The sequence below is a fragment of the Zalophus californianus genome, chromosome X (assembly GCF_009762305.2).
Source record: "Zalophus californianus isolate mZalCal1 chromosome X, mZalCal1.pri.v2, whole genome shotgun sequence".
Classification (NCBI taxonomy): Eukaryota; Metazoa; Chordata; class Mammalia; order Carnivora; family Otariidae; genus Zalophus; species Zalophus californianus.
Window position 1 is genome coordinate 36,179,299 of NC_045612.1, and position 25,066 is coordinate 36,204,364.

At 42.8% G+C, this 25,066-nt stretch overlaps 1 protein-coding gene across 2 annotated transcripts in view; it reads left to right on the plus strand.

Moving 5' to 3' along the window:
• The first annotated feature begins 733 nt into the window (after positions 1-733).
• Positions 734-25,066, plus strand: part of LHFPL1 (LHFPL tetraspan subfamily member 1) — a 46,714-nt gene continuing 22,381 nt past the window's right edge. Inside the window, exons 1-3 of one of the 2 annotated variants that reach the window (XM_027608809.1) lie at positions 734-1,031; positions 9,482-9,877; positions 19,011-19,109. In XM_027608809.1, coding sequence (XP_027464610.1) covers positions 9,496-9,877; positions 19,011-19,109 — 481 coding nt within the window. In that variant the 5' untranslated portion in view covers positions 734-1,031; positions 9,482-9,495. The remainder of the gene's footprint in view (positions 1,032-9,481; positions 9,878-19,010; positions 19,110-25,066) is intronic. The other variant, XM_027608810.1, reaches the window with a different exon arrangement.

Sequence of the window (25,066 nt, forward strand, 5' to 3'; positions counted from 1 at the left end):
ATAACTTCTATAGCATTCTAGGCAGGCAAATAGGATATTATAGAAGTAAAGATACTTTGGACCAGTCTAGTATGCTCTATTAAGTTAAGCTGGTTACCATTCCTCCTTCTAACTCATTTTGTTTAGCAAAGCTCCCTATTCACAAGGCATCTGGGAGGGGAAATGAGACACATATGCGAAAAACTAACACAAGATAGAAGGTGATAAGTTTCCCAAAATAAGTATGGAGTGCCAGGGACATTCACAGGTGGGAGAGATGACATCAGGTTGGAGCAAAGCATCAGGCAGAACTCCATTAATCTCCAGACTTCTCAGTTATCTTCCCAAGCACAAAAGCAGTTTTTGGTGCTTTGGGATAAGTTAGACGCGGGCTTTTGGTAGTACTGTTATTTTTAAAGAGACATTATTAAGCTTTTTCAATGTGTGATTTCAAGTCTCTTAAATGTAGTCATTACATCTTGGAGCCATAGATTACGCTGTTGGAGCATCAGACAATGGAAATCAATTTGGGGGAAAAAGGTTATTCTGTCTTACTTCATTCAGGCATGTGTTTTCTGTCGTTTCCAGCCACTTAGGTCTGCTACCTAATATATGTGGTGGAGATTATTTAAGGCTTTTGAGGAAAGTTAGGGAGAACCTCTATTCTTTGGCAGACATGTGAGCAGCAGATGAGGAATTGAGACAGATACGCAGTTGCAGCGACGCACACGCGCGCACACACACACACACACACACACACACACAGCTGACTTGGCAGCTGTGAGGATGGAGGTGGGGAACTCTGTGCCAGCTAAGCTACTTCAAGTGCCTGCATGTCTGAGGCTGGATTTGAAGGCTCCAGCGTGTTTGGAGTTAATTCCCATTAGGTTGGACTCCGCCCCTCTCTCCCAAAGGTAAAGCAAGGTTTTCAGGCATCACTGCAAAGAGCAGCTGGGATTCCCATCCCCTTCTGACAAGCTGTGAGGAGAAGTTGTTTCTCAGATCTGAGTCTGAAGAGAGGGAACAAGTCAATCAGCTTTCGTGGTCAGAAGGTAAATTTGCAACTTGGGCCAAATGCACTGGAAACAGCTGGATAAGAAGCTGCTTTTGCTCTCCCCGTGCTCAGCCCCTCTTCTCCCTTTCCTTTCTCAGGCTTCCTGTACTTTCATCTCACAGCTCAGAGAAGCTGTTTTCTTCCCAAAGAGGGCCTCGTGCACTTTTACTTCCTCATAGCCTGTTGTTTGCACAGAGGGTAAGAGGAATCCTGGCTGGATTCCTATTTCATATTGACAGGGCTTGAGGACCTAAGGGTTAATGGTTAGCTGGTTTTCCTAGGAGAGTTGGTAACTTGAGGAGAGGAAGTACATGTCTCTGGGAGTGGAGGGAGGGCTTTTGCTTGGACCTGTCTATAGAAGGAAGAGTGGATCCAGTTTGCCAGTGTGCTGGGTTGATCTCTTAGAAGTGCCTAAATTGGGACTACGGGACCGAAATAAGGTGATGGGGTTAAACTGAAATGCAGATGTCGAAGTCATTCAGTCCGGCTGGAAACAAAAGATTGTATTCACTCTGTAAATATTTATAAGTTCCTACTATGTGCCAAACATGATGATTTACAGAAAAACCTGAAATAGTTTGACTATAAATCCATTCTTGAAAAGAACATGGGGCGCAGTGGTTCCACTTTGTGGTGAGAAACTGAACACAGAAAGAAGCCGAGAGATAAGACGTCACTGGAAGAGTGGCTGGAGGAGAGAGAGAGGGGAGAGGAGGGATGTTCTACTTCTTGAGAGACTTCAAGTCTTCTCTATTACTTATGGTGGAATGTTATCTTTTCCAGTAGAGGGGAGAATAATGGGCACCTATCCTGGTGTTAGGTTTACCACAGATATCATGTCACTTGAACTATGTTGAATCATCTTCATTTTTTTTAAAGATTGTATTTATTTGACAGAGAGAGAGAGAGAGAGAGGGAGAGAGAACACAAGCAGGGGCAGCGGCAGGCAGAGGGAGAGGGAGAAGCAGGCTTCCCGCTGAGCAGGGAGTCGACGTGGGGCTGGATCCCAGAGTCCTGAGATCATGACCTGAGCCGAAGGGAGTCGCTTAACCAACTGAGCCACCCAGGTGCCCCTAATCATCTTCATTTTATAGATAAAACTGAAACTGTGAGGTTTTAAGTGATCCTCTCAAGTTCATATAACCTGTAACAGGAAGACCTCAGGACCCTATCTCAGATCTGATTCCAAAATCTGGACCCTTTTCCACTAAAATGGTATTTCTCAATCATTAGTTTCCAACAGAATCAATTGAGAATTTTTTAAAAATGCAAATCTCATATTGTAATTCAGTGGCTCTGAGAAGGAGTCTTCTCAGTGTTTCAAGAATTTGAAAGACAAGGCTTAGGTCAAAAGTGAGCTATTAAGCAGAGTAGAATAGTGGTGCCAGGGACTGGTGGGGAGGGGGGGATAGGGACTTCTTCAGTCTGCATTTCAAACAAGCACTGAGGGTGATTCTAATGCAGACGGGTTGGGGCCACCATTTTGAGAAATGCTCTTAATATGCCACACTGCCTCTCATGTCTGCCGAAGTTGTTGGTGACGCACCCAGCCCACCTTCTTCCTATACTGGCCAGGTTCACTGAATGGAGGTGATCAGCTGTGGTGGTATTCTATTCCCTTTTGAGGCCACAGGTGGAGGGTCTACTGGGCAACAGCAGCAGGGCTGGGACCATGAACTTAAGGGTGTGGGGAGATGCAGTCCCAGTTAGCCCACTGTTGATAGGGCTTAACAGTGTCTTGCCAGAGCAGGCTGGTAGGAATGGTTTCTAACTGGTGATTGGTACTCCTAGCTGACCAACTGATCACTGAAGGTGGTGGCATCTGTCCAGCCAGAATAAGAACTGTGATGAAGAGCTCTAACTGGCACCTCAGTTTTCAAAGCAGAAGACAAATGGGGAGCTCAGTGAGCACCATTTTTTTGCAGGGAAGGGAGAGTTCATATGAAATTTAGGGAAATCATTTTCCAATTCCCACCTTTCCAGCCTCAAACTCTGGAGAAAGGGACCAGGACCTGACATGGAGTTTCTTTGTAAGGGCTCTCGCTATCTCTGCATGGCCAACTTGATTATTTAGAAATGGTTGTCAGTGACTCAGTTGGTTATCCGTCTCCACGTACTCTCTAACTTCCAGCCTCCAACTGTCTTACCTGCCTGTGAACATCTCAGACGCAAATGAATAAGTAAAGCCAACACAGCTAATTTTGCTAATCTTTCTATTCCAGAATAAAAGAGGAGGGAAGAAGAGAGAAGGCTTAGAAAGAGGATCAGCAAGTATGGCAGCTGAAGAATTTGGAAGACAAGGCTTAGGTCAAAAGTGAGATATTAAGCAGAGTAGAATAGTGGTGCCAGGGACTGGTGGGGAGCGGGGTATAGGGACTTGTTGCTCAATGTGTATAAAGTTTCAGATGCTAGATGAGTAAATTCTAGAGATCTTCCATATAACTTTGTGCCTAAAGTTAACAGTACGGTGTTGTGCACTTTAAAATAAATTAAGAGGATAGATCTCACATTATATTCTTAACACACACACGCACACACACACAAACCCAATACAAGGAACTTTTTGAAGTTTATGAATATGTTTTAGTACCTTGATTGTGGTGATGGTGGTACAAATATAAGCATATGTCCAAACTCATTGAGATGTATGCACTAAATGTGCGCATTTTTTGTATATCATTTACACAAATGGGAAATAAAGCCCTTGGAGTAACCACATCCTGTGATGATTTCAGGCATAGGAAAACTCGGAGTAACTCCCATTGCAGAGATATACAGAGGAGGAATAACTCCTGAGGGACTCAGGTGGCAGAAAATGAGGAGAGAAATGCTTGGGGCTGTGTCTGAAGTAGAAAGATCTAGAATGTTCAGGCTGCTTATATACCCAACTTGATACAAGGAATCACATTGGGCAAAGGCATTTCTCTGGAGCGTCGCTCTATTTACCACTGGAAACATATGCCTGTGTATCTTGCTCATTTCCTACAAAAGTTTCAACACTGAGTATGATGTATTTGTAAAAGGGTTGGCAGGTAGGCAACGCACACCATCTGGGGGCCATGAGGAGAAAGGCCTGTTCACATTCCTTTGCCAACACCAGTGCCAACAAAGCTGCTCCTCACAGACCAGTCTGAAACCAGTAGTCTTGCAGCCATGTTTTCCTTAGCAGCTGTAAGTCAGAGACGCCCTTTCTGACCACTTCGTGATCTGGTCATTAACTCACTGGGGGCTTTGCCTGGATCCTGTTACCTTTGGTAAGGTAGTGCTTTCCTTAACTACAAAGTTGTATGACAAGCTCAAGTGGGGACAAAAGTATTTGAGTCTTTGTCTGTGAGGACTGGGGAGAAAGTGAGGTAAAGGAAGGATTTGGTTTCTTTTCCTCCCACCCAGAAAAAAATAAGAGCAGTTTTTCCAGTTTCATCGATACTAAGTGCTTATGTACGAGTATGTACACAGGAGAGTGAAAAGGTGAGAACAAATAATTAAAGACTTGGCGATGAGACACCACAGAGAGAGGTAGAGTACTCATTTTGGGGGGAAGGGGGCTAAAGCTAAGCTCCCAGCAATCTGAGTTGATTAAGGGCTCTCCTCTGGAAGACCAGCCAAGCTCTTCTCCTTTCCCTCTGAGGATGCGACCAAAGAAATCGGCCTTATGTTACAGCAGAAAAGGTTTCAAATGAGACATAATGAATGATTTATTGACAGTGAGAGTTGTTAAGCTACTGAGAAAAATCAGAGAGTCCCCTTCTCTAGAGTTCTTTAAAAGTAATCTAGATAACCATTTGATGTGTATGGCTTAGGTGGGTTTCCTGCCTCAAAAGGTTGAAGTGATTCCTACCCATGAGTCTGCATTAGAATCATGACCATATCTCTTAAAGATTAGTGAGCATTAGCCTTTAGTAAGGACAGTAAATGCAGAACACACTTTGTGCTTCCACCCTGGTTGTCACAACTTTCTGGCCACACTCACTGCATCTTACACAACCACTCTCAGAAACAGGCACGTGACCCATTTAGGAAATGGAGAAACTAAGGGATGAGGGACCATGTGACAACTAAAGGGAGAGTGTCAGTAAGAATCCTATCAATGTCTTGTTATTGGACAAATTAGCAGGTATGCTGGGGTTGAGTTCTTGGTTTCTGAAATCCAGTGTAGCCGTGTGGCTAGAATTCCAGGTCAGGGAAACAGAGCCATTGCATACATGACATATGCAGGAAGGACAAAGATAGAAGGAAGTATAGCACTGTGCATGGTTTTTATTTATGTGCATGCAAAGAGACTTGGCAAGTTCCTGGAAATGAACTTGGATTGCTTTGGAGGACTGTCATGGAGGGACATCCACTGCAGGCCATACAGGAACTAAAAGCATTTGCCTGAATGCACTTCCCCGTCTGGCACATGTGAACACGTGGCAATGTGCCTACGTAGACACCAAAGCCAGTGCCTCCCTGTCCAGCCACAGGCGAAGCTGGGTTGGGGTTTATTCTATGCTCAGAAAACATTGAGCAATTGGATCTCTGAGCTCTCTTCCTTGACTGCATGAGGTCACATCTATGATTCAGAAAGGTTTACATTCAAAATACATAGGCTTCATTTCTCCATTGTTTAATGCCATACTCACTTTCAACTTCACATTGTTTGAGTCCTGGAGAGAGAACATTAGAGAATTATCTGTGGCAGTGATTTTCAGCTTGCTGTCCACAGACAGTGCTGGCTCACCACACCTCTAGTCCTAAAGAGGGTGACTAACTTTGCTAGTTTTGTCACTGTAAGTCCCACAATCCAGGAAATCCCTCAGCCCCAGAGAACTGGCCTGATTGGTCATCCTAGTCCTCAGTGAAATAAGGACAATGAGTTTTTCCTGAAGTTAAAAGTATTTAAATTCTGAAAGCCAATGAGTTTCCCTAAAGCTAAGCATATGTAATTTAAACTGGATTTTGTGATTCTGCCTTGGCTTCAAAATTCCATTTTAAAAATAAAATTATGGTGACAGTGGTTGGTAGTATTGTAGTTTTTTAAACAGCCTGATTTGTCAAAGATGATGATAATCTTTTTTTTAACAATTTAAAAAAATAAATAAAAGATTTTATTTACTGGGGCGCCTCAGTGGCTCAGTCAGTTAAGCATCCGACTCTTGGTTTAAGCTGAGGTCCTGATCTTGGGGTCGAGAGATTGAGCCCTGCATCCAGCTCCACGCGCAGCATGGAGTCTGCTTGAGATTCTCTCTCCCTCTTCCTCTGTCGCATGCTTGCGCACTCTCTCTTTCTCTCATTTTATTTTGACAGAGAGAGAGAGAGAGAGTGCGCACACACACATGTACACACGTGAGTGGGGGAGGGGCGGGGGTTGGAGAGAGAATCTCCAGCAGACTGTGCACTGAGCATGGAGCTGGGTGTGGGGTTTGATCTCACCACCCTGAGATCACGACCTGAGCCAAAATCAAGAGTCTGATACTCAACTGAATGAGCCACCCAGGCACCCCCCCAGATGATGATAATCTTATGTCAGAATCTCACCTCTTATTTCTAGTATAATCTAGGTACCACTCACTGATACAGTTTCTTTCTCTGCCTTAAATTCTCTGCCCTTCTACTGGTTGTCATACCGGGAATTTTGATCTCAACGCGATGATGTTTATGGGCAACATAGGGGGTTGGTTCTTTTCTTTTTTTAAAGATTATATTTGTTTATTTGACAGAGAGAGACACAGCAAGAGAGGGGACACAAGCAGGGGGAGTGGGAGAGGGAGAAGCAGGCTTCCTGCGGGGCAGGGAGCCCGATGCGGGGTTCGATCCCAGGACCCCGGAATCAGGACCTGAGCCGAAGGCAGATGCCCAACAACTGAGCCACCCAGGCGCCCCTTATGGGATTGGTTCTGACTAGAGCTGCTGAGCTTGAGACAGCTAATGCTCTTGTTCCGCTGGTTTACACACTGCTTAGAGAAAGTGGCCTTCCTCTTACCTTCCCAGTCTGCCTCTCTAAGTCTTTCTCCATTCTTAAACATTTTTTGAAATCCTGGCTGGGAAACCATGGAGGCTTTTAACTGTAATACTACTGGGGTGATAACGGAGAACATGGTGGCGGGGAAGGTGGTGGGTGAATGAGAAGTGAGAAGTCATGGCTGTGCCAATAAATTACTGTGCAACCTTGGATGAGTCACTTAGCTTTCTGACCCTCGCTGTGCTCATTTGTAAATTGGAGGTGACACCTTTCTTACCAAACAGAGAAGGTTGTTGGGCAGAGGTCATGACATAATGGCTTTGGAAGGGAATATGATGATGCAGCCCTAAGCGTTTGTCAGCTGGTTTCCTCTCATCCGCCTGCCTGGGCTTCTTCACCAGGAAGTGAGACCGTAGCAGAGAGCTGCTTTGCGCTTTTCATAATCTTACGAACTCTAATATCACAAGCAGAGACGTTACCTCATTGCAGCCAAGCGTACCTGTTTCCTAACAGCAATTACTTAAAACTAGTTCCACTTCTCCTCCCGTTGGCTTTCCATCCCTCATCACGTCTTCGTCTCCCCCCTCCCCCCTCAGGCATAAATCCTCACTCCCAGGGGCCCAGCTAAGGGCACTTTCTTCCCAAGCCCTAGCATTCCAAAGTAAGCACCTGCAATTTATGATCTCTTCTCCCTTCCTGCACAAAACACATAGCACACAATACATATGTTTCAGGAGGGGAATTGTGGTGGACTGAAAACAGCGTTATGCTAAGAATCAAATAACTGGGCTCTGGTCTGGCCAGTGTACCTCACTAGCCCTTTACCCTTGGGTAAAATCACTTCCTCTTCGGATTCCAGTCTGCAAAGTGTTGGGGGGAGGGGTGTTAGTACTATGTGGTAGAAAAGTACTGGCCCAGGAATCTGCAGATCGGCTTTCTTATTCCGGTGTTGCTGCTTGCTAACTTATTCTGTGACTTGGGGGAAATGATTCCCCCCATTACCGCGCCATGCTCCCCCATATGTAAAACAAAAAGGCTGAATTAGGTGATTCATTAAGGTCCCTGCCAGCCTGGAAATTGGCTGCTTCTATGAAATGGGTTTCATTAGACAAACATGAGTTGGAGTGTCTACTCTGTGCCAGGCACTGATTAATGGTGCTTGTGAAAAGACCCACAGCTGGGCCTACTCCCTGAGACCCTGAGTACAACTGCTGCTTGTTCCTGACAATGTCCCAAATTGGCGGTATGGTAGCCCCATATAGCCAGTGCCTGTACTCCCCTTACTTTCGGTCCCCCATTGCTGGACCCCTCTCCTCTCCCACCACCTGTAGCTTTAAGGAATGGCGATGAATCATGGAGAAGTTTCTGAAATATACTCCACCATCTGCCTGCTGGAGACATTCACAGTGCGGTCATCAAGCTGCAGTGTGGTCTCTGCCCTAATTGAGGCCAGAAAGCAATGGCAGATTAATGGAGTTGGGAGGGAAGCGGTTGATTTTTGACAGAGGGGTCTGTGAAAGCCATTTGTGAGCTGGGGTGAGATTAGATCTGAAAAAAACTCTCAGTGTCTTGAATCTGAGATTACTTGTTACAGAAGGCACCTTGAAATGTCCTTACAGCTATATATGCACGTTCCTACTGCCAGGCAGGGGGTACCTGATCCATTTCAGAGAAAGGAGAATCTTTTCTGACTATATTGAGCATAGGATGAGGCAGGTTTTCTCAGTAGCCTGTCTAGAGTTAAACAACCTTCACTGGTTGGAAAGTTGCCTCCCATATTGTTTTTGGGAAAAAGTGACTAAAGAGTGCTCACTCAGTGACAAGCAAGGGGTGTAAGTCAGGCACCCCTTGTTTTATTCTACACATTTCAACCCTGTGAACAGCTCATACTGAGGCACTATTGGACATCTTACATAGGTCACATGGGCACATCCTGTAACTCCATAGTGAGCTCTCCTTCCCTCTTCTCCCTTGTAGAAGGGGCAGCCCCCTGAGTTGTCTTCCTTCTTCCTTCCTCTTTCTTCATTCTCTGAAAATGACTTGGTTTCTGAACCTCTTGAGATATCATCTCCTTCCAGGCCCCCAGGCCAGCAAGGCCATCCCACTGGAAGCTGAGGATTCTCTGGGTCGCCTTGGTTTCATTCCGGCTTCAGCTCCAGCCACTTGTTTCATGCTAGATGTCAAGAATTGAAAGCTGTCTGATTAGGCTGCATTTGAGTTGGCAGAACAGTCACTAATTCAGTTCTGTGGTTCTTCCACTGCAGCCTAGAGACCCTAGAACTCTGAATCAGGTGGGAGGAAGGGAAGATGGGAAAAGTGCTGGAAAGCAGAATTCCAGAAGGACCTAAATGGGCCTCAGTAGAATAATCTTATCTAAAGGCAAGGGCCAAGTTGTCCATAAACGAGCCCTAGGACTGGCCAGCCAGATGAAAAACAGGCCAATGGAGCTTACATGCTAACTTTCTGCATTTGGTGCTATGACCCAACTCATCTCCCCATTCCTACAGAGAAACCTGGGACCATGAGGAGCAGCCTGACACTGGTGGGGACCCTCTGGGCCTTCCTGTCTCTTGTTACTGCTGTGGCCAGTTCTACCAGTTACTTCCTGCCCTACTGGCTCTTTGGATCCCAGCTGGGGAAGCCTGTGTCATTCAGCACATTCCGGAGGTGCAACTACCCTGTGCGGGGAGAGGGGCACAGTCTGATCATGGTGGAAGAGTGTGGGCGCTATGCCAGCTTCAGTGCCATTCCAAGCCTGGCCTGGCAGATGTGCACGGTGGTGACAGGTGCCGGCTGTGCTCTGCTGCTCCTTGTGGCACTAGCTGCTGTCCTGGGCTGCTGCATGGAGGAGCTCATCTCCAGAATGACAGGACGTTGCATGGGAGCAGCACAGTTCGTGGGAGGTAAGACTGTTGCTGGGGTTGGGTAGGTCTTGGAGCTTGGTGGTGGGGGTGGGGGTGGGAAGTGTTTCTTCATGGAGAAATTCACTCTCAGCCCCTTCCCTTTATCCAACCCAAAGGCTACGAATGGAGACTCCTTTGAAACACCCAGCCTAGGTCTTCCCAAAAGTGCCATCTGTACCAGGGCTTTATTTGCAGCAAAATTGGCTAGCAGCAAAGTTGATATCTGGTTTGTTAGCCCTCCATTTTCATCACCTTCTTCTGCCTGAACAGTGCTCATTTAATGATATTATCCAGGTCCACTTTCTAGGGACAGCAACGTATACTCTAAATACACTTGATCTCTAAGAGCCTTGATCTCTGGTAGTTATCTCAGAGGACAGTGATCTGATAAACATATAGGCACAAGTCCTCATCACTAACAACTTTGATGTACAACCCTCACCAAAGAAATACACCTCTAAAAGGGAAATGCTAGGTACCAGACAGACTGTAGGTGACTGCTTATTTGGCCTTTATCTAAGGCTAGTCCTGTCTGGTAGCCCTTAGCAGTCTATCCCCATTTCTTAGGGCCCTGACCCACCCTACTTATTTTTCCCTCATTCAGTCTCCCTCTAAATTTAGTGCAGAACACCTGGGAGGCTGGTGATGCATAGAAGGGCCAGGAAAGGGCCAAATGCAAAAATGGCAGACTGCAGGAAGGCAACGGGGGCAGTTTAATTGGAACTTTATGAGAAGAAAAAGCAAGTTTAGACAGGCAAATCTGTGGGTGAATATGTGAATTATATTTTATACCTAGATGGCACACTGGGAAAAAGTGCTGGTAGAACCTATTGCTGAAGTGGTGGTTGTTGCTCGTGAAGTTTTAGAATCATTACTCAATTCATTATCATTATCATCTCCATTAGCAGTACAGTGTGGGTGACCAGAGACAGGAAACTTGGATCCCACTTCTGGCTCTTGCCCTGAGTTGCCCTGTGGTCATGGGCAAATGACAGTGACCTTTCCTGGTGCTCATCTCCCTTCCTTCCTTGAATTTGTTCACTGGCAAGATAGTGCAGATCCTAATTTTCTTTCTTCTCTCTAATGACTATTCAGGTGGCCATAGAGTGAGGTGGTAGTGGTGAACAAAGACAGCGGTTCTCAACAGGGGCTGATTCCCACCCCACCCTGGACATTTGGTAATCTCTTTGAGACACTTTTGATTATCACAACTTGAGAAGTATGCTATTGACATCCAGTGGGTAAAGGTGAGGGAACAAGAACAAGACAGCTTCCCACTTCCAATGACAAAGAAGTATCCAGCACAAAATGTCAATAGGGCCAAGGTCGAGAAACCCTGAGCTAAGGTATCATGGTTTCCTGACCTGCTTATTAAAAAGCGCTGATTCTTTTGGTTTTGCCAGTTAAGGTGATAGTTTCTGGTCCCCTCTTTCCTCAGACTCAGTGTAAAAGTTTTAAATATGAATGAACATTCTAGCCTCCCTTATCTCTGAATTTTTCCACTCTTTAGCTACTAATGGTTTCCTGGCCACATTGGAAAGTCATTTGATTAGCTTCTTTCTTCCCCCTTGAGAACCATGGTACAGAACCAATTACTAAGGCTCGTCTAAGCCAATGACTTTGTCTCCCTTTGGGGGCTCTATGGATATCACAAATGAACCTTACACAGGCTCACTTTTCACCTGAAATCTTGGGCATGCTATAGATAGCTCAGCACTTTTATGGACACATTATTTCAGGAAATGACACTTAGCTGGCAGAAGAAAGAGGTGGCCTTTTCAACCCATATTTATAGTCTCAGGTCCCAGTTCATTGCCTGGCACAGAGCAGGTGTTCAGTAACTATAAAGGAATGAATGCACAGCTAAGGCAATATTTAGTGTATGTTGGGATAAGTTGGACATGTGAGAGCTGGGTTCATTCACATTCTATCCTTTTTTACCAGCCTTCCATTCAGGGGAGTTAGCACCCTGAGTCCTTTTCTCTTCTGATTTGAGAGTGGCAACTTAGCTTCACTTGAATTTCTAAGAGTTGCCAGCAGGGAGTGAGGAGGGGCTAATGGGTAGGAATCAGAAGGCCAGTAGCAACAGCTTCCATCAGACTCCAGCCATTAACAGTGGCTCCTGTTCCCAGCTTGCTTGGGCTTGACTGAGACTTTAAGAAACCCTTGTGGTTCTCCATGTGATACATTTTAGTTGATCCTACTTCCTAGGTCGAGAAACTCAAAAGAAATTCTTGAGATATGTGAGTAGATCATGGAGCTTTAGACCCTCATAGACTGAGTGGGGAAGAACTTTGGCTGAGTGGCGGGTGTCATACAGAGGAAGTCAAAACATCAGTACCCTTTTCATCTCATATGATTCCCCATATAGAATGATTCCCCACTGACCCATGCTCATAGGAACAGGGTCACAGTATTTATACTTAGAGGAGGGATTTTAAAAGTTCAAGAATAAAACACCATTTGACAGTAGGCATGGAAGGAGTCAAGACCCAAGGCATGGTAGTACAAGGTTTATCCCTGGATATGTGAAAGATATTGGATAGGTTGCTAAATTTCAACAGCTTCCCCATCTGTAACACCAGCCAAATAAGGATCATTCCTACCACCTTTTTAGGAACTGGTGCCTGTCAAGGTTACATCAGATGTGAGAGAATGGTGAAGACTGCTTGGATGTATCATATTTTCTAGGAGCCCTTTGGCACATGACCATTACCCAAGGGTCTTCAGAGACCTTGGATCTGACCTCTTAGAGATACACTTTGCCAGTGTCAGGAAGCCCAACCTGAACAGCATGTTTAGCAGCATGGATAAAAGACACAAGAGAAAGAGGTGTGGGGGTTAAGTTTAAGCTTGTTGTTCAGCTGAGGGGAATTGATTTTGTTGCTCCAGGCCTGGCTTCTCGGCAGCTAGTGCATTAACTGAAATACATCAGAGGGTGGAGCCAATTTGTTTTAGGTCTGGTTTATCTCTGCCAGACCCCAAACCACTGAAGAGATGGAGTATCCATTAAGAACAACCCCTCCCCCTCTTGACTCTTGTTCCCCAGTTTGGCAGCTGCCCACAGAGATGAACGGTGGGAAGTGGGAGAGACAGGAAGGAATAAAGAGCTGCTGGCCTGAGTCAGACTTAGCAAGGTGACCTGATGGGGCCCTTGGGTCCCATTTGCTCCACCTGCAACTGATCCAGCTGGACAAGCCTAGGGTCCAGAGAGCCTTCCACTGGGACCTTCATGCCCTGCTCCAACCGGTGAAGGAAACATCTGGCCAGGAGATTATTTCAACCCTGGGGATCCTGAGGTTTCCAACCAGCTGGCCCCCAGTCCCTGAGAACAAGGTCATTATTCACATTCTCCTGTGTATACATATGCAAGATGCTTGTGAATTGTTCTCTATCTTCAGTGAGAGCTAAACAAAGAAGAAATAGTTGAGAAGTAAATATAAGGAACTTCTTGGCAGGAAAAAGTGTAAGATCTTGGATCGGGTTACTTGAGGGAGGCCAAGAATCTTTCTAGAGCAGGGAATGTATCAGGATCACCTGGAGCACTTAAAAAATGTGGACTCCCCATCTCTCCCATCCTCTTTCCCATTCTGATATACATAGCAACAGGTGGAAGTCTGGTGTTTTGAAAAATCTCCCCAGTGACTCTGATGTGTATGCTGTGTTCCCTTTCCCTAACTCAAGTGAGAACCATCACCCTGGACATTTTTTTGTCCTTTAAGGAGATATAATTCAACATACCCAGACAGGCACCAGTGTTTTTTTTTTTTTTTTTTTCCATGTAAGGTCCTAATGCTACATGCTTCAAGCTCAATGAAAATTGCCACTGGAGGCAGATCCCCGAGAACCTGAATCAAGGAAAGAGAGCTACTTTTCTAAAAACCATTATCTTCTCTGGAAACCATGCATTTCCTGGAAAATCCTTCAGAGTTTCACTGGCATCATTTAATTTATCCTTACCATGCTGAACAAGGATAAAAGTGGCTTTCTGTTTGGGAAAATAGTATTTAAAGAAGTTAACACTTATGTAGCAAATTGGAGCAGAGCAGAGAATATGGGTCAAGGCTCCTGACTCTCACCCCTGGGCTTTATGCACTGGTGCTATTGATTTTTCCTTTTCCCCTTGAAGATAAAATGCTATCACAATGTTTTTCAGAGTGGCCCATGAACCACTTGTATAAGAATTACCTGGGGTGCTTGTTAGGGCCATTCTAAGCCTACTGAATCAGAACTGATGCCCTCCACTCTATATTTTACACAGCCTCTTAGACTGATTTATTTTTTTTTAAATATAGTATAAAATAGTTCAGATGTATGCACCACTCAGCTTAAGAAATAGAATATTACCAATAGAGTTACAGTGTCCTTCATATCATGATCATATGCCCTTGTTCCTATAGGAAAGGTAACTACTGTCTTTGATTTGTTTTTATCATTCTCCAGCATGATTCCAGTACACGCTAAAATTTGAGAACCTCTGCTCAGTTTCATTCATAGTGTTGCTTTTTTCTAGAATTCCCTTCTTTTCCATCTCTGTCTGTAAACATCTGCCTATTTCTCAAAGTTCATGTCAAATGCAGCCTCTGTGTGAAGTCTCCCCTGATCTATTTTAAATGTCTCTCACCGAAGTAAATTGTCTTTTAACTCCGAGAGAGAATATGGGGTCAAATGAATGGGACAGTTGAGTGGGGAGCTCCCTGAGAAGGGAAAGCTGAGATTATAGCTGGAGGGCAGGCTTATAAATTTTCTACTGTGCTTGAGTTGAAGTTGTTCTAAGAGCAATAAATGAGCAAATAACAAATTAACCCATACTAGACTTCTGCTCAGGTAGTAAATTCAAACTACCTAATAACCATATTTGGACAGATATTTGGGGATTGGATTGGGTGTGTAATAAAATGATTGCACACTCAATATTTGTACTTGTGAATGGCTGTGGAGGAAGCAAAGGGGGTTGGTTAACACCCAGGGAGGGGGCTTTCTCTGCCCAGAGACAAAGATTTGGCATCTGCCTAATGGAGAATGTGCAGTTAGGAGGAGGCTATACAACTGTTGGGATATAGGGAAGTAGTAATTCTGGCATCAGGGGAAAGTTGACTGTAGCTGGGAAGTAGCTGTAAGGAGGGTTCCAAGTTCTGTCCAAGAAGGTGAGTCTGAGGGTTTGTATGGGAGTTGAGGTTGCCTGCCACAAGGGCTGAAACAGAGTAAAGTGTTTAACCCCAGCCCTCTGCTTGGTCAGTGAAGTGAATTCAAACCATAGCAACCATGTTTGGGGAGGACATTTGGTACATTTTGCATTAGGGGATTCTTGTGGAAAGAAAAGCTGAGGAAGGGAAACAAGATGGCAGCCCCACTGGTCACTGTATAGTAGGGAAGTAAGGAGAGTAACATATTCTAAAGAGCTTTTTGTTCCCCTTTCTAGAGGCAGATGAGAATAAGAAAGTACCCAGCTGAACCAAGGGACATATGTGGTTGGAGGGGTAATAAAACCAGGAGTTAGCTATAGCGACTAGAGAAGGGGGAATGCATATTCCTAGGCCACAGTTAATGAATCCAATATCCCAAGAATCTACATTTATTAATAAGCCCCAACTCTTTCAGAAGGTGGCAAGACCTGACACTGGCAAATGACTTCTGCATTTCTATTTGAAGGTCGTCTTCAAAATCCTAAATTGATGAGAACTGTTGGAAACAAATATAATTGAGGATAAATTACCCTATGACTTCATGTTTAAAATAAGTCTCCCAGGACACATCTTTCTCCAGCTATGAGCAAATGTGATGGGATCAGCTGTCAGTTACAAGTCAAACATCTCCATGAAGCATGTGTACAGCCTACTGTGCTCATCTGTCTAAAAGGCAGGAGGGAGGATGAGGGATGGGAGGAGCGGGAGGGCTGGTTGGGTAGAGCGTGCGGCCGCAGGCACTGGGGCAGAACACATGCATGGCCAAGATTTCTAGGCTCTGGCTTGGTGCCTACAAAAAATTGCAAGATAACAACTCCAACCAGGAAGATTTGAATCGAGCCCTGTTGAACAATTTGACTTTTCAGCTGTATTTTTTATAAGAACAAAGAGGTGAGGAAGAAATTAGCATGGAGAATATAGGGGGAAAATGAGAGAGGAGGCATAGGGAGAGGCTGTTGTTTAATAAAAATAATTTTTTGTTGAATACTTTCTATATGCTAGGCACTCTATAAGCATTATTTCTTGAAACAACCCTATAGGATGGAGTACTATTATTCTCATTTTAAAGGCAAGGTAACTGAAGCACAGAGAGATTAAGTGACTTGCCTAAAGTCACACAGACTCCAGGTGGCAGAGCTGGAATTTGAACTTAGATCTAGACTGACTACAGAACACTTTCTCTCTTTTTTCCCTTATTATTAAAATATAATTGACATATAACACTGTGTGAGTTTAAGGTGTACAATGTGATGATTGGATACACATATATATCGTGAAATGTTAACCATAATAAGGTTAGATAACACATCCATCACCTCACATCATTCTGGTTTTTTTTGTGTGTGTGGTGAGAACATTTAAGATCAACTTTCAAATATATAATACAGTATTGTTCTCTGAAGCCAGTGTGTTGTGCTGTCTCTCTGGATCTAATGCCTATAAGATTCCTAATACTTGCTAGAGATGTTATCAAAAGGTGGTCATTTCTGGATACCTGTCTCTAGAACAGCAGAGCTTCTAAGGGGTTGATGATGGCTCTGATTAGTGGGAAAAGTGTTGCCAGTAACTGGCTATGTGACCATAGGTAAATAGCTTTCCCTCTCTGAGTCTCCATATCCACATCTGTAATGGGGATGGATTGGAGTAGATAATCTCCCGAGGCCTTTCCCTCTCTAAGATTCTATGGCTGTATCAGGTGTCTAGGATGATCTCCCATCCCTGCTATGAAGATCCCTTCAGAAGGCTTCCCCATTGGGTAGCATGGGCAAAGGAAGCTGTCTGTCAAGTACCCAGAGTATACTCTGAAACAGATGCATTTATTGGGCACTTATTATGTACCAGGTACCAGGGGTTCCTCCCTTCCAGGAACACCCACTTTAGTGAGGGAAGCTGACCTCAATCAGTTGTGAAGCATATATTACCACAGGATATTTTAATCACAGGAATAAGCACAGGGTGCTGTGGGAGCACAGAGGAGGAATATGTAACTTAGCCTGGGGGTGTGACCTTGGGGATAGTGAGAAAGGCTTCCTGGAGGAGGTGATTCCTGACCTGAGCTCCTCAACATGGTAAGGTTTGAGGAACGAGAGAGGGCTGAGGAGAGGAGAAGGTTCCCCCTGCCATGCTGAGACACACACTTGGCCAGCACTGATACCTGCTTGAGAAATCAGAATTCATGCCAGTCCCAGGGTTCTGAATGTGGAGGTTTGAAAGCAGAACTGCTGTTCTTTTATGAACTTATGTTCTTTTCTTCTTAGTTTGTGTGGAAAAGCTCACTTTTTAGTAACTCTTCCCTCAAAGGATATATATACTAGAAGCAGGAAAAGGCTAGGATTTCATTTCCAATTTTGTCCTTAACCCATTGTGCATACTCTGGGCTCCATATTCTGGCTCATACTTCCTCATCTCGTAGGATTTCAGTTTATCTGTGGTACAAACAAACAAACAAAACAGAGGAACCCCTAAACAAATAAGAGTGTTGTTCCATTGCCACTGGATAAATTCCAGAGCCTAGAAAAGTCTTTGAGTGACCAGTTTCATTTCCTTTAAGACTATGAGACAGATAAGAATGCCTTCTAATTTTAAGCATTCCACTGAAGGGAATTTCTAGCCTTAATTGGTCATTCTTTTAGTTTCTAAACCCTCTCTCACTGTCAGAAAGTTATCACTGTTTTCCTATTTAAACCTTTCTTTTTTAAAAAAGATTTTTATTTATTTATTTGAGAGAGAGAGGAAGAGAGCACAAGCGGGGGAGGGGGCAGAGGGAGAGAGAGAAGCAGGCTTGATCGCAGGACCCCACCATCATGACCTGAGCTGAAGGCAGACACTTAACCAACTGAGCCACCCAGGCACCCCTATTTAAACCTTTCTGGCTATTTCTTAAGGCCCTCATCTTTTTCTCTGGACTCACTGAATATTGAGAAAAGCTGGTTGCCATGTTGCAGACAAGCTTAGAGTACTTTGTGATCTCTTCCAAAAGGATTCATCTTAAGACAAACTGGGCTTATTAGCTTCTCAGAGTGTATCTGGAATCTTCCTCAGTGGGGAAAGAGAGGTGTAGGTGAGGCCAGTAGTCCCTGGAGCAGTCTGCCTTTCACTGTCCAGCTGAGCCCTGGAGCTCTGGAACCTCTAACTATGCCATTCCTTCATCATTGATCAAACACCTGCTCTGTGGAGGTTCTGTGTTATGTGCAGTGTCAGCAAGCAGACCCAGATTTGTACCTCTTGTTGGAAGAGTAAGGTTATCACTAAGGTCCCACAATTACTTTGTAATGACCAAATAACCTAAATAAAATGGACATGAAGACAAGGGGCACAGTGGAAGGTATTGGAAGCCAAATAAAGGAGAAATTCTTATCATAAAACTGGAATGGTTTCTCAGAATAAGAAAGTATTTCTGGAAGAGGGAGTGTGGTGCCGTCCTCAACAGGAGAAGCCTATCCAACGTATATGCTTTCTCTAGATCTCAGTCTGGCAGCTGAGTCCACGTGAGAGAAATCATGACCTACCTTCAACTAACAGGGACCTATTTGACTCTTAGAAAAGGCTGAATTTTAGGAAAGAGTAGCAGTCTCTACATTATTATTCTTTGAAAATCAGACCAAGGTAGAAAAGGAGTCTGACTGGGGAGGCCAACTTAGTGTTGTAAGTCATTGTCAAAAACATTTGGGCTGTAAAAAGTACACTGGCCTGTCTCAATTCCTAACACTGCCCTTTCTTTCTAAGTTGTTACCTCTACTATCTACCTCAACTCACTGCCTATGGCATGGCAAAGAAATCCTGTTGAGTTGGTAGTGTCATAGACATTTAGGGTTTAAAGGGGAAGGGGAAAGGTAAACTCTGAACAGAAGAGGCAGAAGTTGAGCCAAGCTAATCCAGAGAGAAATTTTAGGTGACAGAAGACCTGTTATTTTTTTTTCTACCTATGTGTATGCTTTTCTTTCCAGGGCTGCTGATAAGCTCAGGCTGTGCATTATACCCCTTAGGATGGAATAGCCCGGAGATAATGCAAACATGTGGGAATGTCTCCAATCAATTTCGGTTAGGTAAGGTGGCCTGGGCAGGATGGCAGGGATGTTTTTTTGGGGAATCTAGTTTTCGAAGTGCTTTACCTCTTGGAGGGGACTCTGCTTGCTAGTGGTGCTTGTCTGAGTCTCTGTCGTTATGTTGGCTTGTGGGAAGTGGTCGCTTGTCCAGATTCATTTGGCCTTGCTAACTCACGAAGGACTTAAACTCCTCTTTTTACATTATGTCTCTCTACATCCTTTACACACTTTTACCCAGAGTCCTGTGACCAGTTTGGGGAAACCCTATCTACAGGGGGATTTCAAATGCTTAGAGACTGATGATCGGTCATTCTCCAAAAAACTCCTAGTTCCTATTACTATTTCTTTCCAAGGCACTGTTTTTCAACTATAAATCGACAGTATCTTTTCTCACTCTCTACCAAGGATGTAACAAGAGGTCATTTGGTTTACACCACACATTAGGAACCTAGATTAAATATGGGGAATTGTTACTGGCATTGTTACATGGTTACTGGTATGTTAATGGCAAGAGCTGTCAAATATTAGAATGGGTGACAGAAGTAGCTCTGGACTCTCCTATGGTTGCCAATCCTCACTGAGAATGGCTTAAGTTCACTGGTGTGAACTGGGAATAGATTAGTCTCCGACTGAAAGACTTCAAAATATTTTCCCAACATACTATGATGGAAGGGAGTAGAAGGGGAAATGTCTAGGTTTCCTTGAGTATTCTCAATTGTAGGAGAGGATTTTGGAACAATGAGGCCACCTGTTCCCTATAGCTTATGCCCCAATACTTCCCTTTCTCTCTGTTGCCTCAGACTGTTTTTTTGAGTCTCACTTGACTCATGTTTAGAGAAAGGAGTTGTTCACTATACAAATATAACATGAGGGAAGGGCTATATAGAAGATGTGACAAATATGGACCCTAGAATGTCCAGTGTCACTGGCTCAGGGCATAGCTGACTGGCACCTTCTGCCATAGGTGAAGGAATGAGTAAATATTTGGGGGAAGGTTGTGAAGAAAAAGGAAGCAGGCCACTGGTCCAGCCAGTCAGGATACAGAAAATTGAAGATTTAGCACATCTCTCCTATTTGGCTGTGAGACATATAATTCTCCTTTTTAAAATAACAGCTTTATTGATATAAATTCACATACCATAAAAGCTGCCCTTTTAAAGTGTACAATTAGTGGTTTTCAGTAGATTCACAAAGCTGTGCAATCATCACTACTATGCAATTCCGAATATTCCAAAAGAAACCCCTTACCCATAAGCAGTCACTCCCTATTCCCCTCTGCATCCAGGTCCCAGCAACCACTGTCAATATAGATTTGCCTATTCTAGAAATTTCACATAAATGGAATCAAATAATATGTGGTTTTTATGTCTGCTTCTTTTACTTAGCATATTGTTTTCAAAGTTCATCCATTTGTAGCATCAGTACTTCTGCTTTTCATGGCTGAATAATATTCCATTTTATGGCTATAACATATTTTGTTTATCTACTCACCAGTTGATGCATACTTGGGTTTTTCCACTTTTAGGCTATTATGAATAATACTGCTATGAATATTTGTGTACACACTCTTGTATGGACATGTATTTTCATTTCTCTTGGGTGTATTTCTAGAAGCAGGGTTGCTAGGTCAAATGTGAATCTATGTTTAAGCCTTTTGAGGAACTGCCAGGCTGTCTTCCAAAGTGACTGCATCATTTTACATTTCAACCAGCAATGTGTAAAGGTTCCAATTTCCCAACATCTTTACCAATAGTTATTTTTCATTTTTTAAAATGATAGCCATCCCCGAGGTATGAAGTGGTATCTCAATGTGATTTTAATTTGCATTTCTCTGATAACTGATGATGTTGAGATTCTTTTCATCTACTTAGTGGACATACCCTTCCTATATCTTCCTTGGAGAAATATTTATTCAAATTCTTTATCTATTTTTAACTGGATTATTTGCCTTTTTTGTTATTGTTGTTGAGTTGTAAGAATTCTTTATGTATTCTGGATACTAGACCCTTTTCAGACCTATGATTTGCATGTAGTTTTTTCCCATCCTGTGGGTCATATTTTACTTTCTTGATGGTATCCTTTGAAGCACGAACTTATTTCATTTTGATGAAATCCAATTTTGTCTATTTTGCTTTTGTTTCTTGTGCCTTTGGTGTCATATCTAAGAATATATTGCCAAACCCAAGGTCATGAAGATTGTTTAGCTATTCTGGATCTCTTGCATTTCCATGTAAATTTTAGGTTCAACTTGTCAATTTCTGCATGAAAGCCAACTGGGATTTTGATAGAGATTGTGTTGAATTTGTACATAAGTTTGGAAAGTATTGCTACTTTCACAATATTAAGTTTTCCAATCCAAGAACACAAGATGACATTCCACTGAGTTAGATCATTTTTAATTTCTTTCAATGATATTTTGTAGTTTTCAGTATACAAGTCTCACACTTCTTTTGTGAAATATATTCCTAAGTATTGTTTTTTTAAGATTTATATATTTACGAGAGAGAGAGTGGAGGAGGGGCAGAGGGAGAGAATCTTCAAGCCGACTCCCCACTGAGCACGGAGCCCAATGTGGGGCTTGATCCCACAACCCATGAGATCATGACCTGAGCCGAAATCAAGAGTCAGATGCTTAAACGACTGAGCCACCTAGGCCCCTGTATTGTTTTTGACAATATTATAAATGGAATTGTTTTCTTAATTTTATGTTTTGATTGTTCATTGTTAGTGTATAGAAATACAAATGATTTTTCTATATTGACCTCATATCCTGCAAGCTTGCTGAACTCCTTTATTAATTCTAATGATATTTTTAGGTAGATTTCTTAAGATTTTCTATATACAAGGTCATGTCATCTGAGAATAGAGAGTTTTACTTCTTCATTTCCAATCTAGATATCTTTTATTTCTTTTCATTATCTCATTGCCCTGGCTAGAACCTCCACAACAATGTTGAATAGAACTGGTGAGGGCAAACATCCTTACCTTATCCCTGATCTTAGGAGTAAAGCATCCAGTTTTTCACCGTTAAGTATTGATGCTAACCATGGTTTTGTTTGTTTGGTTTTTTTTATATGTGGCTTTCATTAGGTTGAGAAAGTTCCCTTTTATCTATTTCTAATGTGTTAAGTGCATTCATCATGAAAGGGTGATGGATTTTGTCAAATACTTTTTCTTCAACTACTGAGATGATCACATGCATTTTATTGATTGCTCTTCGTATGTTAAACCAACCTATGCATATAAACCATAGTTAGCCATGGTGTATAATCCATTTTATATTTTGCTTGGTTTGGTTTGTTAGCATTTTATTGAGGATTTTTGCATCTATATTCACTAGGAATATTCATCTATAGACTTCTTTCTTGTGATGTGTTTGTTGGATTTTGGTATGAAGGTAACATTGGCCTCATAGAATGAGTTGCTATTTTGATTAATAAAAAAAAAATGCCAAAGTAAAAAATTGGAGACATGACTTGTACATAGTCATCTGGCAGTTTTCTGCACTAATCACCACACCCAAGGGGCTAGTTCACAAATGGGCAATTTTGTGTGCGGTTGTCTTTGTTTCAAGTTGATGGCCATCAATCGTGTTTACCACAGGATCATTATTTTTCTCTTTCTTTTCACGCAATATTTTTTATTGTTTCTTTCTCCATTCCATTCTCCTCCTTTATTTACCTTTCTCTCCTGCACCATATGTCTTCCCAAGGGCTCTGGCTCCCCTCTCCTCAGTGCACTGAATAGTGTTGTTCTGTGAATCCTTAGGGATGAAGGGATTGCTGAATCCTGCTCGAGTCAAGCCCTCCCAGTTCCTTTTTTGAATCACTCTTTCAAATTCTTCCAACTGCCTAAGTGTCTGTCATCCATGAGCCACATTTCCTGCCATATTCTTCAATACAGGCCTCCGTATTAGCACTTTTATGACTAATGCTGAAGAGAAGAGACAACCTGTGCCATCCTTGATCCTCTTCTGGTCAGCTGCCCAAACATACATGACAGTGCCAACTGTATTAGCAGCTGTCCCCTTGTAATATAGAGGTGCCAGGAGCAGCAGCAAAACATGTAGTAGAATTAAAAAATATATTTTATGATATGTTGTGACTACCAAGGTTTGGAAATACCAATGCTAGAAGTACTGCCTTTCTCTTTAGACCTTTCTTTAATACTCTGGAGATTCTGGTAGTGTGGAAGCACCCTCGGCACACATTAGATATTGTGTGGATGGATGAATGAAATAGGAGAAAAGTACCCTTGGTATCCAGTATACAGACTTTTGTTTCTTTTTCCTTGAGAGGCAGATGGTAGATTGAAAGATTATAGGCTTTTGAGTCAAAGATCTCAGTTGCTATCCAGGCTCTGCCACCTATGTATTTGTTATGGGGGTAAAGTCACTTAACATCTGTGTCTCACCTTCCTTCTCTGTAAAATGGGGGATAATAATAATACCTGTCCCAAAAAATCTTCTCCAAATGAGAATTTTCACACTTTACCCAGTGGTTTTTCTACTCTCCTGCTTGCGTATTTTGAAGAACAAAATTTAATAATTATAATAATAAAACATAAATCTTTTCCATTTAAAAAACCTGTCCCAGTGTTGTTACAATGAAATAATAAAAGATATATTAAAGTACCTAGCGCAGCATTTGACTTAAAGTGGATGGTGGCCTTTAAAAGATAGAGCAGAATGTGCTGGAGGGTAGATTATCAATCAGTGGCATTACTTTGATTCTGCTGTAGGCTCTATACTCTACTATGCACTCCGTATTTTGGATAGGAAGTTTCACAAAGTCAAGAAAGACATGAGCCCTAACCAAGGAACAAAGCTTCTTACCCTGACTTACTTGAGAGAGATGAAGGGAATATGGAGGACAATGGAAGCAGGCATTATTAGTCTGCCAAAGTGATTCTGAGAGTAAGTAAAATAGAAATTCTACTCTGAGACTCTGAATGGCCTCCTTCATTTTCCAGTAGAAGGAGTCATACTCGCGTCTTTAGCTCTTCTTTACCCGAGTTTCCATTCAAGTTATCCTGAACCATCCACTGTTATGATTTTGAGTCCTAACCTGAATCATCAAAGATATAACTTGTATTAAGGCAGCAATCTTGATGTCTGTGTTGGATTAAAGATGGCCACAAATTCTTTGATGCTCTTCCCATAGCAAGCCTGGGTTTATCTCTACCACTTATCCCCTAAATCTGGGTTGGCCTATAACTGCTTTAACCAATGGAGTGTGGCATAGTGACATAAAGCTCATTCTGGGCCGAGCCTCTAAAGAACTTATAATTTCCATGTTGGTTTCTTGGATCTCTGAGCCATCATATGAAATATTTGACTACTATGCTGGAGGGACCAAATGGAAAGTCCCAGAGATGCTTAGAAACAGAGGCCCACCTGAGTCCAAACTTCCAGCCATTCCTTCCAAGGCACCAGACGTGTGAGTAAAGCAGTCCTAGGTCTTCCATTCAAGCCATCTGAATACCACTGAATGACTCTAGTTAAAGCCAATTGCAGTGGAGATAGCGCTCAGCTGAGCCCTGACCAAATTTTGACCAATAGATTCATGAGATATAATAAAATGGATGTTGTTTTAAGCTACTATGCCCTGGGGTTAGTTTGTTATACAACCATTATTGAATGCCAAATCATATACATATAAATTTAAGATTATTATTTTTAATCAAAAGTAATTTATGTATGTGATAAAACAGTACATAAATGTATAAAATGCAAAGTCAAAGTCTTTCTCCTAACCCCGACTCCATTCCCCAAAGGGACCATTAAGTTTTTTTGTATCTCTCCAGAATTTCTAATAAATATAAAAATATGAGTATATATTTTGTTCAACCAAGATCATATTATGTATCTATAACTATACCATTCTGAACCTTGCACTTTTCACTTACCAATATCTCTTGGAGAGCTATCAATGTTTATAGATCTCCCTGCTACATTT